This window comes from Brachionichthys hirsutus, chromosome 8 (assembly GCF_040956055.1).
Source record: "Brachionichthys hirsutus isolate HB-005 chromosome 8, CSIRO-AGI_Bhir_v1, whole genome shotgun sequence".
NCBI classification, from domain to species: domain Eukaryota; kingdom Metazoa; phylum Chordata; class Actinopteri; order Lophiiformes; family Brachionichthyidae; genus Brachionichthys; species Brachionichthys hirsutus.
In genome coordinates this window covers 448463-461916 of record NC_090904.1, presented here as the reverse complement: position 1 = coordinate 461916, position 13454 = coordinate 448463, and the positions used below count along the sequence as shown (strand labels likewise).

Sequence of the window (13454 nt, the reverse complement as noted above, 5' to 3'; positions counted from 1 at the left end):
TCGAGTAATTTCGCTGAGTCGCGTCGGGAACCTTTCAGAGCCACGAGGCGCTTGAAGGTAACGCGTGCCTTAAAGTACTTCATACTTTACTACTACTCTGTTAAGTGTGTGTGCAGTTACTGTAACTGGGTCAGAGGTTAGTGCTGCCTGTAGCACGTCCCACATGGAGGCACGCAGGTTAGCATAGCAGATGTTTTAGCTTGTGAAATAATACACACATTCATTTTCAAAAATAGATTCTTTTTATTCGTAACGGCTCCAGTTAGTTAAAATAAATAGTTTCACAGGTTTGGGTTGCAACAATGTAGGACGCAATGTGGTCTGGGGACTTGTCCTCGGGACAAAACTGAAGTCTCATGAAGGGAACATCTGGCAGCATCGTCTCCCACGCCAACGGAACGTGCACGGTGCACGTGGGTGAAGGTCGGCAGGTGCTCATCGGGCCGCGGGGCTTCGGCGCCTTGCAGAACTGAGATATCGCTCGATGTAGTTGAACAGGAGGTCCAGATCGCTCATGGCTTCGTACGGACCTTTGCTCTCCAGCTGCAGACAGACACGGTTCAGTTCAGGAGCGGGTCCGGCAGGACACCACAGGTGATGCTCGGCTGAGGCGGCTCTCACCTGAGCGTAGGTCGAGTTCAGCTTCAGGATGTCGAACTGATTCCTGCAGGAGAAGTAATGTCTCTGTAGGAACAAGAGAAGTGAGGGGGGGGGGGGGGGGGTTATCGATACCGATCAGGTCCATCAGGGTTAATTAAAGAACCTCCGGAAACACTGGCCTGAGAACAGAACGTTTTCAGCCCGTGCGTAACTGCGCAGCCGGTGCGTAACTGCGCAGCCACGTCTCCGCTGGAGAAGTGGCGCATTGATCAGCTACTCACGTGACGCATTGATCAGCTACTCACGCATTTCGTGACGTCCTTTTTGAGCTGATCAAAGATCAGCTGGATGGACTCCATGTGAGGCTGGAAGTCCCGCCTGTCCTCCGTCGCTGCGGCCGCGGCCGCGGGCAGAACCGTGTCCAGATAAAACTCCAGGATGTTGTTCATGGCGTGGCAGGCGAACGGGCTCTGGGGGGGGGGGGTTACATTTCCTCTGTCGATCAATACGCTTCATGGATTGAAATGAAACTTACTTTGAAAGATTCCTCGACGGTCTGGTCGAGAAGCGAAACGTCGAGGTCATCGTTCGCTTCCTGCAAAGAGAGATGCTCAGAGTGGAGGCGGCTTCACGAGAGGCAGGTGAGACGGGTGAGACGGGTGAGACAGGTGAGGCAGGTGATGCAGGTGAGGCAGGTGAGACAGGTGAGACGGGTGAGACGGGTGAGACAGGTGAGGCAGGTGAGACAGTGGCGCGGAGCGTCGCCAAGGTGCACTCACGTAGAACCCGCGGATGTGCGCGTAGTTTTCTCTGAGCGTCTTTAGCCTGGACGAGAAGTTGTGCGCGAAATGGCAGCACCGGCTGGTGCACGCGGAGCCGCGCGCGGAGCCGCACCACACCGTGCACACCGAACACACGAGCGGGAGGACGAACAGGAGGAGAGACCGGGGACGCATGCTGCTGGATCACTGGACGGGACGGCTCCGTGACGTCAGACAGGTGAGCTCTGCGTGACCTGGACGAGTGAAAAGTGCACATCAATGGGTTCATGCCTAATTTATAGGCAAAGCCGGGACAGAGGGCGGGGCCTAACAGTTAACATGTTTCATACATGAGGGGATTTCTTTTGTGTTAAAACTTAATCCTGAAGCTGTTGATAAGGGAACGTAAACTTTAGGAGAGAAATCAATGGTGATATGAAACATTCTCATCTATCATCTATCATCTGTCTATCATCTATTATCCATCTATCTATCATCTATCAATCTATTATCTATCAATAATCTATCATCTATCATCTATCAATCATCTATATATCATCTATCATCTATCAATCATCTATCATCTATCATCTATTATCCATCTATCTATTATCTATCAATCATCTATATATCATCTATTATCTATCAATCATCTATTATCCATCTATCTATCATCTATCAATCATCTATCAATCATCTATATATCATCTATTATCCATCTATCTATTATCTATCTATCTATTATCTATCAATAATCTATCTATCATCTATCATCTATCAATCATCTATTATCCATCTATCTATCATCTATCTATCTATCAATCATCTATCTATCATCTATCATCTATCAATCATCTATTATCCATCTATCTATCATCTATCTATCTATCAATCATCTATCTATCATCTATCACAGGGGTGGGCAAACCTTTTGACTCGCGGGCCACAATAGGTTCTAAAATTTGACAGAGGGGCCGGACCAAGAACAGATGGATGGAGTATTTCTGTGAACTAATATAAATGACACATGAAAGCTATTGCATGAAAGGATTTGGCCTTTTACAGGTAGCATTACAGGGAAAAGGTCAAATGAATGAGCTTTAATTATAATACAATTTTATTTAATGATATAATTTGGACAAGTTTGGCGGGCCGGATTAAAAAGACCAACGGGCCGCATATGGCCCCCGGGCCTGGGTTTGCCCATGCCTGATCTATCATCTATCAATCATCTATATATCATCTATCATCTATCAATCATCTATCATCTATTATCCATCTATCTATTATCTATCAATCATCTATATATCATCTATTATCTATCAATCATCTATTATCCATCTATCTATTATCTATCATCTATCAATCATCTATCATCTATCATCTATTATCCAACATTAATCAATCGCTGGCTGGTGAGCCCATCAGAACTTCAGAACTTTATTCTGCTGTTGTATCTAATGAATTGTAAAGAATAATATTTGTTCCTTCTTGCTAACGTTTGACAGGAAATAAAACGACCGTCTAAAAGAGGAAATGTCTTTAGATCGTTGCAACATGGTGACAAAGGAATGGGCGGATGCTCATTGGGGGGGGGGGGCAGCAAAATCTTGGAGTTTCGTCTGTGTTTCCTGCGAGTGACCAACAAAGCCCCCCCCCCCCCCCCCCTCTGGACTCCGTGGTGCCATTCATTTTTGCCGTCGCCGTGTGAACGCTGGCGGTAGATCCCGCCCCTCCGTGTTTGACAGCATCCAGCGTGAACTGGAATGTTGACAGAACTTCCTCAGAAGCATCGTCGAGCATGAATCGCTGTAACCTTCACGCGGAGCAAATGGGTTTCAGGAAGAGACGAAACCAGAGTTTCACCGGAACCTACTCAGCATATATATTTATATCCCAAAGGATGAATATTTCTATCTTCAATGTGAAAGGCACCAAAAGAAAATCATTCAGAATGTACACAAACAAACAAAGATGGCGGCTCACCTGGTCGCCTCGACCGCTCATTGGACAGGAACAGACCGGTCTCAGAACGAGTATTCCTCCTTGCCGATCTTACCGTTGCCCTTTTACGTGCGGTAAGTCGGGTGTTGAACGCAGCACGTTGTTTATGACTGACCTCCTGACCTCCAGGCCACGGAGGGCATTGGGATGTCGGTGATGTAGGCCCAGAATAGAGCAGAGAGTCTATTTTGGAGACGTGACTCTCCTGTCCGGGAATTAAAATGGAATTAAAGCCAAAGCTGCTGACGGCGTTCCTCACGACGCCGTGCACGGAGAGCGACTCCGTAGACGTCATCAAAAGTACATTCAAGCATCAAAATGAAAGAATTTCGACCTTTTATCTTTGGTTGAAGTTACATTTATTTCAGTGCCACTAGTTTGGGTTCACTGAATAAAGGAATTGTGGTTCCAGACAAACATCAGTGGGATTAAACTTTATTCGTTAGAAGTGATCAGTATTAAAGTGAACAAAAGGTCTTCTCACAAATATGTGGTACATTTCTTAATTAGCTTTAAGGCATCATACTATTCAAAATACAGCAAAGTAACAAAAATGAACAGTAGACAATGCATTTATGTACTTTATATATAAAAAACGAAATAGAGAACAGCTTTCAGAAAAAGTGACATAACATAAATAGTACTTAAAGTAACTAACAGTAAATAATGTAGCTGTGAAGTATAATAATACCAATAACAAGATATAAAACTAATCATTTTCAAAAACTGTGTAATGATGTACAAAATAAATTAGTAATATTCCAACGTGCTACTCATGTCTGATCAGAGGGAGCTGTAAGTGCTCTTCAGCTCCCCCTGCTGGTCAGTCCTTCAGGCGCACAGCAAGCAAACAGATAGACGCTCACACACAATACAAAACCTTAACAACTTTATATTGTTCATAAATATGATCACCCTTATTGTATAAAAATATGGATCACAAACACATTCAGGTAATTCAAGTAGAAAACAGAGAAACGTTTCTGTGTTTGTTAAATCAAGCCTGTCATCGTAAGTTTGGGGACACAACGACGGTTTGTGATTGATCATCCGATCATTCGAGTGATCGGCTGCCCAGCCGCTCCAGCCACTCCAGCACGGTGCCCAGTTCTCCCACAGCCTTCTGCGCTGCCCGGCGTATTTCCATCTGGTCAGAGTAAAAGTGAAAGAGAATAGAATTCAGGCGTGTGCAGAAGGGTTTCAGGTTTACGGGTCAGGTAGCGTCTGCGTGGCGCCGTGTCCACGGGGGCCGTCTTTGAGTCCTGGGTTCTACACGTACCCGATTGAACGCAGCATGCAGGGAGTCGACGCTTCTTTGGGTTCCCTCTGTACAGTTACACTGCTGAGCAGAACAAAACACATTTATGAACACGAATAATTAATGAGTGCCTTTCATCCGTGAGCAGCCGGCGTACGCATTTAAGGATATCCTTCCTGATGGTCAGGAACGCGTTGGCCAGCGAGCTGCAGCGGCGCTGGCTCTCCGCCTGCGGGGCGGCGTAGTTGTTGAACACCCGCTCGATGTAGAAGCGTAGCACGAGATGGATCAAACAACACTTCTGACCGTCCTGACGGAGACACGGAGAGCAGTGGTCGACACTCGTATTACACGCTTGTGTACTGTCCAATAACGTGTGTGTGTGAGATGGAAAACTCACCTGAGTACTCCTAGCCAATGAGCTGTCTAGAAGTTTCACTCCAATCTCACCGTCTCCCATTACCTGGAATGGCGAGACCACAAACGAGTGTGAACTTCCCATCATGCAGCAGGAGCGTTCTCCGGCTGCAGGCGATGGGCGCCGCTCACCGCGTCCGACCGGACGATGGAGAGGTGTCTGCGTAGCTCCTGCGTGTGCACGTTGATGGTGCAGCTGTCCAGGTCCAGAGGCCGACCCGTCACCAGCGCAGACAGGCCGCCGAGGACGATGAGGGTGAGCAGCATCTTCATCACTGCAGTCGATTCGCTAGAAGGCTAGCGGGAATATCTTGATCGTTAAACACGATGTCCGATTCTAAATGATTTTGCGTAGGTCGGGTTCGATTAAGGCCCAACCCCCATCACCAAAGGTCACACCTGCTGCTCAGACTCACCTTTGAGTGCGATCCCGAGGAAGCGCCCTGAGAACGATGCTGCTGCGTCTCCACAGTCGCCTCTTATAGGGGAACGAGGGGGAGGTGGCACAGGTATGGCACAGGTACACACACACACACACACACACACACATGCACGTTTTACAGGATGAGGAAGTTTGGGATTGCCAGATGATGTCTCAACACCTTATTGAAAGAAAAGGAATGATTGAACTGTTCCTCCTTCCTAATGTGGGAAGCTCGTTGTGGAGAAATGCCTGAGGCACGGCCGACGCCCACTAATCCAGAAGTTCATTCAATTACCGGTAGGTGTTCCTTACGGAAACGTTCTCACTGAGATATTTGCCGAATTGTATTGATCTATTGTTTCAGACAACAACAACAACAACATTTCTCATATATTTGTGATTTATTAGATAGTAGATAGTAGATAGTAGATAGTTAGATAGTAGATAGTTAGATAGTTAGATAGTAGATAGTAGATAATAGATAGTTAGATAGTAGTTAGATAGTTAGATAGTTAGATAGTTAGATAATAGATAGTTAGATAGTAGATAGTTAAATAGTAGATAGTTAGATAGTAGATAGTAGATAATAGATAGTTAGATAGTTAGATAGTTAGATAGTAGATAATAGATAGTTAGATAGTAGATAGTAGATAGTTAGATAGTAGATAGTAGATAGTTAGATGGTAGATAGATAGTTAGATAGTAGATAGATAGTTAGATAGTAGATAGTTAGATAGTAGATAGTAGATAGTTAGATGGTAGATAGATAGTTAGATAGTAGATAGTTAGATAGTAGATAGATAGTTAGATAGTAGATAGTTAGATAGTAGATAGATAGTTAGATAGTAGATAGTTAGATAGTAGATAGATAGTTAGATAGTAGATAGATAGATAGTAGATAGATAGTTAGATAGTAGATAGATAGTTAGATAGTAGATAGTTAGATAGTAGATAGATAGTTAGATAGTAGATAGTTAGATAGTAGATAGATAGTTAGATAGTAGATAGTTAGATAGTAGATAGATAGTTAGATAGTAGATAGATAGATAGGTTACAAAGTTGCAAATTCTACCAGTAAATGTAAAGTGATGAGCACCAAGTCTACCAGAAATAAAGCTAACGTCGTTTTCCTCGGGGAACGCTCTGACAGGCAATGACATCATCCCTGTCAGGTCCTGATTGGAATCCCCAACCGGACCTGCCCATCTTCTCGTCTTGCCATTCTAAGAAGGGCTTTAAAGGAAACACAGGCTAAAGGAAAATACTTGAGCTGTAAATAAAGGAAGTGCAAAATCTCCTGAACTTCCCTCTCGGAAGAGCACGCGTCTGCGCCTGCGGTGAAAACAGCTGACGGCACGCCCCAGCCCGGTTACGCTTGTTCCTCACCACTGGAGGGCATCCCGAAGCTTGTTGCACGTGGGAAGCCTTTTTATGACCCGCGTCACAAGACACAAATCATAGCCTTACACAAGATAGGTGGCTAAAAGGCCGACAGATTTCATTCACGTTCTCTGGATACTTTCAAAAGAATTAAACTATCTGCTTATTGCCAACGTGGTCCTTTTCTGATGCACTCACTTTTGTCTTTCTTTTTCCACGCGTCAGCATTTCCCTCAGCACATATCACAATGGTGTCGTTTTTGTATTTAATTAAGAGTTTGATATTCTTTACATTGCGAGTTTCAGGCGAAACCATGTCAGAATTAAACCTGAGAATGACGTCGAACCCAGAATCAATATGACCGAATGATCAAAGAACATTTTTATTTTCCATTATTTGTACATAACTTTTTATACAGAAGAAAAAGAAGAAAATGGAGTACCTTGAAAATCACAGGCACGTATGGGACCGTTTTAACGACATGGTGCCTTCTAGTGGACCTCCTGGGGGGCTCCACGGTTGTGTTTGTTGCCCTCTGGGGGCTCCACGGTTCTGTTTGTTGCCCTCTGCTCGCTCATCCACCAGGGAACATAACTACCCTCTGACTCTGCAGCTTGTCTGTCATCGTGCCTGCGTTTCCTTCACTCGTTTCTTTTACACTGTAAATTACGAAGCAAAAATAAATCCTAACAAACACCTTTAAATGTCGGCGTATCCGCTCCTGTGCTGATTCATGCTGGAACTTAAACTTAAGAAGCTTCAAACATTAAGTGTTTGTATGTTTCGATATGTCTTTGCTGAGAATGTTTTGGTGTCAGATTGTGCTGTGTGTGTGTGTGTGTGTGTGCGCGTGTGTGCGCGCGTGTGTGCGCGCCCTCAAAGCATTCGGGCATGGTTTTCCTACAAGACAATGGAGCGCAGATGTCTGAAGCACATGATGACCTCCAGAGGAATGGGTGGGCTCAGGTGATTTCCATCCAAACGCAGGTACCTGGCGAGACAGAGGAACACGGTGACTTAGACGAATGTCGTTCCCCTTCCTGTGCCTCCGAACATTTGTGGTGCCGAGAGGCAACAAAGGCTGTCGTGATGCACCTTAGTCTCGGCGCCAGGCTTTCATCCCGAGATCCAGCATCCAGGCTGGTGGGACACATCAGGGTACCGTTGATGCCTGGGAGGAAGCAGTAATCATTTCATCTTCATTTGTTTTATTCAATCTTTAATATTCCTGTTCTTAAAAAAAGGTATAATAAAAAGGATGTAATATTTGGTACCAAACACCAGGGAAGGGGAATAAGGGTAAATACGTTTAAGACAGCAGGAGGACAATTTCTTTAACGCTAAAAGCCACAATAAGCAGCATGTTTTCATGCATGAACCAGCGCGATCCTGATCCTGGTCCGATCCTGATCCTGATCCTGATCCTGATCCGATCCTGATCCTGATCCTGATCCTGGTCCAATCCTAATCCTGATCCTGATCCGATCCTGATCCTGTCCACCTTCATCAAGCTAATCCTCAGCATCCCCAGCTACGCCACCTTGAACTCTGAAGTGAGGTCCTTTCATCTCGTTGTCTTGGTGACCACCTAGAACTCATGAACATTTCGATATGCCCACTGGAATGCATATCCTGATCCCTCTAAGATTAGACTGTAGATCTTAAGAAAAGTTCCACAATGGGGTGAAATTCAAGACACAGACTATGTTTTGGGCCGAACAGATTTGACTTTGAAGTAGCTGCAATATTTTGACAGGAACATGAAAACATTGCAGCTACTTTTTCCTCACTAAAACGCCGTGGTGATTCGGCTGGGCCGTGAGTTCTTCAAAGCTGTGTTATCTAAGCAATGATAGTTTAATGTATTCCTTTATCTCTAACATGCTAGCAATCAGAGGAACCAACGATAGAACCCTGAGGTGCACCACTCGATCGCGAGCTCACTGTACTAGGAGGGGTACAACGAGATGTACTTGTACTTCCTTTCAACCCTTAAGCTGGCGCTGACTGTTTGGAAGACGACTCACGCTCAAGGCTGTTGTGGTTGAGGTGCAGGTGCTCCAGGTGGGCGTTGAACAGAGGAACCGAGGAGAGCTGATTGTGGGCCAGCTGCAAGTCCAACAGGGTGGACACGTTGAAAACCGCCTTGGGAACGCCTTTATCACTCAGCTGGTTACGATTCAGCCTCACAAACGACAGGTGAGTGAAGTCTTTGAAGTAGTCTCTGAACACATGACCAGCAGATGAGAGGCGCACCGGCACAAGCGTGAGTCATGCACGGTGATCAATGCTCGGTATACTTGCTTTGGGATGCCGTCTATACTGTTTCTGTCCAGGAAGAGTTGGACGACGCCCTTGGGCACCCCGGCAGGCATCTTGCTTAAGATGTTGCGAGCCAGATTGAGCTGGATGAGGCCTGTCAGGTCCTTAAACGTGTTTGCTGTCAGGTCGCTGTCACTCAGCTAAAAGAGAAGTCGTTGCAGCAACGCGTGAGACGTGCTCGACACGGATCACGTGCAAGCGGACTTGACCCGATGCTTACCTGGTTGTTGTACAGGTCAAGCAGAGTCAGGTTCCCCAGCTTGTTGAAGACACCTGCAGGAATCTTAGAAATGCGGTTCTTGCTGAGGCGGAGCTGTTCTAGGTTGGCTGGGAGACCTGCTGGAACCTCTTTCAGCTGGTTTTCCTGAGCATAGAGGTACAGCAGTCCCGGGACCTTCTCAAACACCTGCATAAGACAGAGGCGCAAGCATCAGGTTTCACGCGGCTTTATGTTCTCACACCGTGAACACCAATGGAGGAAGCTTCCTCACCTGCTTGTCTATTCGATGGATGCGGTTATTGGCCAGGTTGATCCAGCGGACCTCCGTGGCGTTGAGGAAAGACTCTGCTGTCACCTCTGAGATGTAGTTGTTTTGTAAGTACAGGTAGTGGGCTCTAAGTGGGATTGCAGGGATCACACGGATGTTCCGGTTCTCACAGTTGAGGGAATTAGGATAGCTTGGGGAGCAGAGACACTCTCTGGGACAGTCGGGAAACACGGAGGGCGGGCCTAGGATGGCGGGGGGGAAGTCTGTAGGCTCTTGTGGTTCTGGCTGTTCTGGTGCAGCAGGCTGGATGACAGAAGGCTTTTTGGTGACGGCTGGGCGCTTTGTGGGCTTCTTTGGCCGAATTCTCTGGGGTAATACTGCCCCCACCAGGAGGAACAGAGCCAGCGCAGAGACGAGTCCCCGGCCAGCCTTCATGGTCCTGCACAAAACACAGGTGGGTTGTGTAAAGACGCAGCGTGCTCTGCTTAGCCAGCCTTGCCCTTCTCTTGGTCACGGAGGCAGACGCTTCAGACTAACAGTCGCCTCCGAGTTCACTGAACCCCCCCCCCCCCCCAAACTGTTTAAACAGCTCAGCCAGAAAAGCCCAAAGCAACCGATGCTCAATCTCATGCCCTGTCCTCAATCAAAAGTATATTCATGCCATCTTCAAATGTGTCTGTATCTGCTTTTTGCTGTGATGATGACCATGTGCTGTTATAATATTGTAATATATATATATATATAAGAGCAAGTATTGAACAGGCCAATACCTGATGGTATGTAGATAAACATGAAGTCTGTCTTTTGCACCTAAAACTGTAAAGGGACACGTCCAGCTCTGCTGCATGAACGTTTATTGTGTTTATTCCAACGCCAGATGTGCGATGTTTGCTGCATTGGGTTCTATGGACACTGAGAGAGCAGTAAGCTTCTACCAAGAGGAGAAAATAAAACACTGCCATGTATTATGTTATTCCCCCCACAGTCAATAGAAGTGAGAAAAGTGAGTAGCCATTTTTAAAATCCAATTCATTTCAAGTGGCAAAACAGGAAATGTGTACTTGGGAGAGAGAGGACAGGAAAGATTCTGGGATAAAGGCTCTTTTGTTAGCGCCGGCCTGGGGGGGGGGGGGGGGGGGCTGCGGAGGGGAAAGCCACAAGCCTGGGAGGGTAAGGCTCTTTGACCCCAGAGGGGCTGAAAGGCTTCCATCAGACCCTGATGGAGGCAGCATGTTTCACACAATGGTGCATATGAGAACGATGAGAACGATGAGAACTGAGATAAATGCATGATTGTTTTATTCTGCTTAAAAGGAGAGGTTCCCCTCACAAATCTAAAACACACATTGTTCCTCTGGAGACTCTCGATAATCTGTTTTCCTTCTGCTGAACTACTCCACAGTTTATTCAGCTTGGTCACCCAGCTTTTCATCCATTCATCCATTCATCAATTCATCATTCCTATGGAAACTGTGGTTTATCTTGGGCTAATGATTTCTGATCGGGGGCACTGCTGCTGATTTATCAAAGTGGGATTTATCCAAGTGTGGACCTCAAGCCGAGTTCTACACAATTCCATGCTATTTGTTTGAAAGCAAACATCTCCACTGTTCATCTGCCCCAAACCCGAGAACTCAAGTAGATCTCTGGAGACAAACGGAGCTCCAGCTGAGAGGAAAGGTGTGTTCCCCGTCACCCGTCACCTGTCACCTGTCCTTTCCTTCCTTGCTGCAGAGCCTCCCAGCCCCTCCTACAGAACCGACTCCCCTTTCTCCCGGAGTTTTCATCTGCTGATGGACGGAACACATTGATTGACAGAAAGGTTTTCTTAACCTCTTAACTTTTCAGACTGTCATCTCATTGAAACAGGATATTTTCACCTGCAGATATTTTTTCAGTATCTTTACTTCGACTATGACACATCGAAGTAAAGATGCTGAAAAGCGTTATTAATGTATTCATTTAACAGCACCGTTGAATATCCAGACGGTTTCTGTCCGTTTGCTGTCCAGCTGAAGCCACGTCACGCCTGATTCTGATTGGTCCTGATCACCAGCCAGGCGCCGACATCTTATTGGACACTGAGCGATTGAAACTGAAGATTCACCACCGATGGAAAAACTGAAATCAAGTCAAGGTGAGGAGAAAGCCTGTCGAGTCATGTGAGGACAGTGCACCTCTCTGTATGGCACTGTGTTTCTATAGAAACGCACTAACATGGTTCGGCTGCGCCAGGATCTACGCACGCACACGCACACGCACACACACACGCACACACGCACACACACGCACTGCTCTCATCCATCGCCCCGGGAAACAACAATGACTGTTTCTTACCTGCCTCTGCCTGTTTTGTAAAGTCACAGCTTGTGTCTTCTGTCTCTGTCCCTGTTTGCCTTCCTCGCTCGCCCCCCTCTCTCTCTTCCTCTGTCCTTAACTCTCCCCTCCCTCTTCTTGCTCTCTCTTTTTCCTCCTTTTCGGTGGACATGCCTCCCTGTTGGGTTTGTTCCCTGGCTCTTTTCCCTCTGAAGGTCACAGAGCCCCCCCCCCCCCCCCTGCCGCTCTGCTGAAGGCCCCCTAATCTAATCCCCCCCCCCCCGGTCTGTGTCATGAAGATGGTTGTCACAGAAAAGAGCTTGTGTTTCTGCAGATTCTTTAATTCTGCCCTGCCCCCCCCCAGCTGTCAGTGCATGTGCCCTCTGGCCCCCACTCGCCCTGCTATTGTTTAGAGGACTGCATGTGGTTTTCATTAGCAGCATCTTTTCGAGCTAAATGCTCTGGAGGAGCTCCAGCAGGCTGATTTCTGAGGTCCAGCTGACGTGGGCTGGGCTGGGGTCGAGGAAGTACGACCTTGAGGACAAAAGTGTCCACAGCTGTACGTCTGTGTATTTCTGCGTCGGCGGGGCTTGGACATTGGACATATGTTCGCGGACTGAGCTGCAGTTTGGGGACAACAAGGCGAACACGTGGGAACAGCATTGATTACTGCACTTCTATCCTGATGATTGGAACGGACTCCACTCCAACCGAGGGTGTTCTCAGAGCAGAGAATGGCAGGTCATGCCAAAATAAACCCGATGTAGAAGCCAAATGCAACTGATGGAGTGCGGTTCCTATTTTGTGCACTGTGTGGCGCTGTGGCCATGTGGGGTATATAAGGCAGGGCCAATCAGGGGGTGAATAGGTGTTGACCCGGAAGGGCACATAGGGTTTGACCGCTCTGGCGGGATCGCTGCACCCAGATGATCGGGATTATTGAATATTATAAGTTGCTGTACTTTGTAATAAATTAGTGACATGTTATTCTCTTAAACCCGCTTCTGGACTCTCCTTTTCTTTGGATACGGCGAAACCAAGACGTAGCCACAGAGCGCGTCGAACCGAGAACGACCGGCAACACTCCAATAGCCCAGCATTGGGCTGGCTATTATACTGTCAAAACCTGCCCGATTGGAGTAAACTCGGAACCTCAGGAGACCTGTCTTTGGGAGACAGCCAGTGATGATCGTGTGAGCTGCGGCGTGGAGAAGTGGTCCACGAAGATAGATTTGACAGCAGTCAGCTGTTCCTGGGGAGCGCTGTGGACCGGAGCTGGATTACGGAGCTGGACTGGAGCGCTGAACACCATCGCGTGGATTTACAATAAAGGCGCCCGACGGGAGGTACGTGTAGCGCTCCACCACCAAAGGCCTATTGTGCGCGCACATTAAATCCAACGCATTGATGAACATTGAGCGCGTTTTACGCATTGAAGCGTTGCGCTTTCGCAGATTGCGCTGGATCACGTGACTCGTTGACC

The 13454-nt window shown here is 46.9% G+C and overlaps 3 protein-coding genes across 3 annotated transcripts; all 3 read right to left on the bottom strand.

The window, feature by feature from the left end:
- Positions 1-435: 435 nt before the first annotated feature.
- Positions 436-1556, bottom strand: il10 (interleukin 10). The gene is made up of 5 exons (XM_068741976.1): positions 1380-1556; positions 1136-1195; positions 906-1070; positions 622-684; positions 436-543 (listed from the first exon to the last, which is right to left on the bottom strand). The coding sequence occupies exons 1-5, from the start codon at positions 1554-1556 to the stop codon at positions 436-438; spliced, it is 573 nt and encodes a 190-aa protein (XP_068598077.1).
- Positions 1557-4419: 2863 nt separating this feature from the next.
- il19l (interleukin 19 like) lies at positions 4420-5313 on the bottom strand. Its single transcript, XM_068741975.1, has 5 exons — positions 5173-5313; positions 5024-5086; positions 4781-4933; positions 4645-4707; positions 4420-4512 (listed from the first exon to the last, which is right to left on the bottom strand). The coding sequence occupies exons 1-5, from the start codon at positions 5311-5313 to the stop codon at positions 4420-4422; spliced, it is 513 nt and encodes a 170-aa protein (XP_068598076.1).
- A 1949-nt stretch (positions 5314-7262) lies between these two features.
- On the bottom strand, positions 7263-12088 carry prelp (proline/arginine-rich end leucine-rich repeat protein). The gene is made up of 7 exons (XM_068742456.1): positions 11993-12088; positions 9659-10094; positions 9388-9573; positions 9150-9307; positions 8873-9069; positions 7941-8016; positions 7263-7836 (listed from the first exon to the last, which is right to left on the bottom strand). The coding sequence occupies exons 2-7, from the start codon at positions 10088-10090 to the stop codon at positions 7746-7748; spliced, it is 1140 nt and encodes a 379-aa protein (XP_068598557.1). The 5' UTR covers positions 10091-10094; positions 11993-12088; the 3' UTR covers positions 7263-7745.
- Positions 12089-13454: the final 1366 nt, after the last annotated feature.

Coding starts and splice junctions, on each gene's coding strand:
- il10 (XM_068741976.1), bottom strand. CDS start 1,556: ATGCGTCCCCGGTCTCTCCTCCTGTTCGTCCTCCCGCTCGTGTGTTCG. Junction 685..905: donor AAAAGGACGTCACGAAATGC/GTGAGTAGCTGA, acceptor TTGTTCCTACAG/AGACATTACTTCTCCTGCAG. Junction 544..621: donor TGAACTCGACCTACGCTCAG/GTGAGAGCCGCC, acceptor GTCTGTCTGCAG/CTGGAGAGCAAAGGTCCGTA.
- il19l (XM_068741975.1), bottom strand. CDS start 5,313: ATGAAGATGCTGCTCACCCTCATCGTCCTCGGCGGCCTGTCTGCGCTG. Junction 5,087..5,172: donor CCATCGTCCGGTCGGACGCG/GTGAGCGGCGCC, acceptor TCGCCATTCCAG/GTAATGGGAGACGGTGAGAT. Junction 4,513..4,644: donor TGCATGCTGCGTTCAATCGG/GTACGTGTAGAA, acceptor TACTCTGACCAG/ATGGAAATACGCCGGGCAGC.
- prelp (XM_068742456.1), bottom strand. CDS start 10,090: ATGAAGGCTGGCCGGGGACTCGTCTCTGCGCTGGCTCTGTTCCTCCTG. Junction 8,017..8,872: donor CAACCACAACAGCCTTGAGC/GTGAGTCGTCTT, acceptor GCTTCCTCCCAG/GCATCAACGGTACCCTGATG. Junction 7,837..7,940: donor AGCCTGGCGCCGAGACTAAG/GTGCATCACGAC, acceptor CTGTCTCGCCAG/GTACCTGCGTTTGGATGGAA.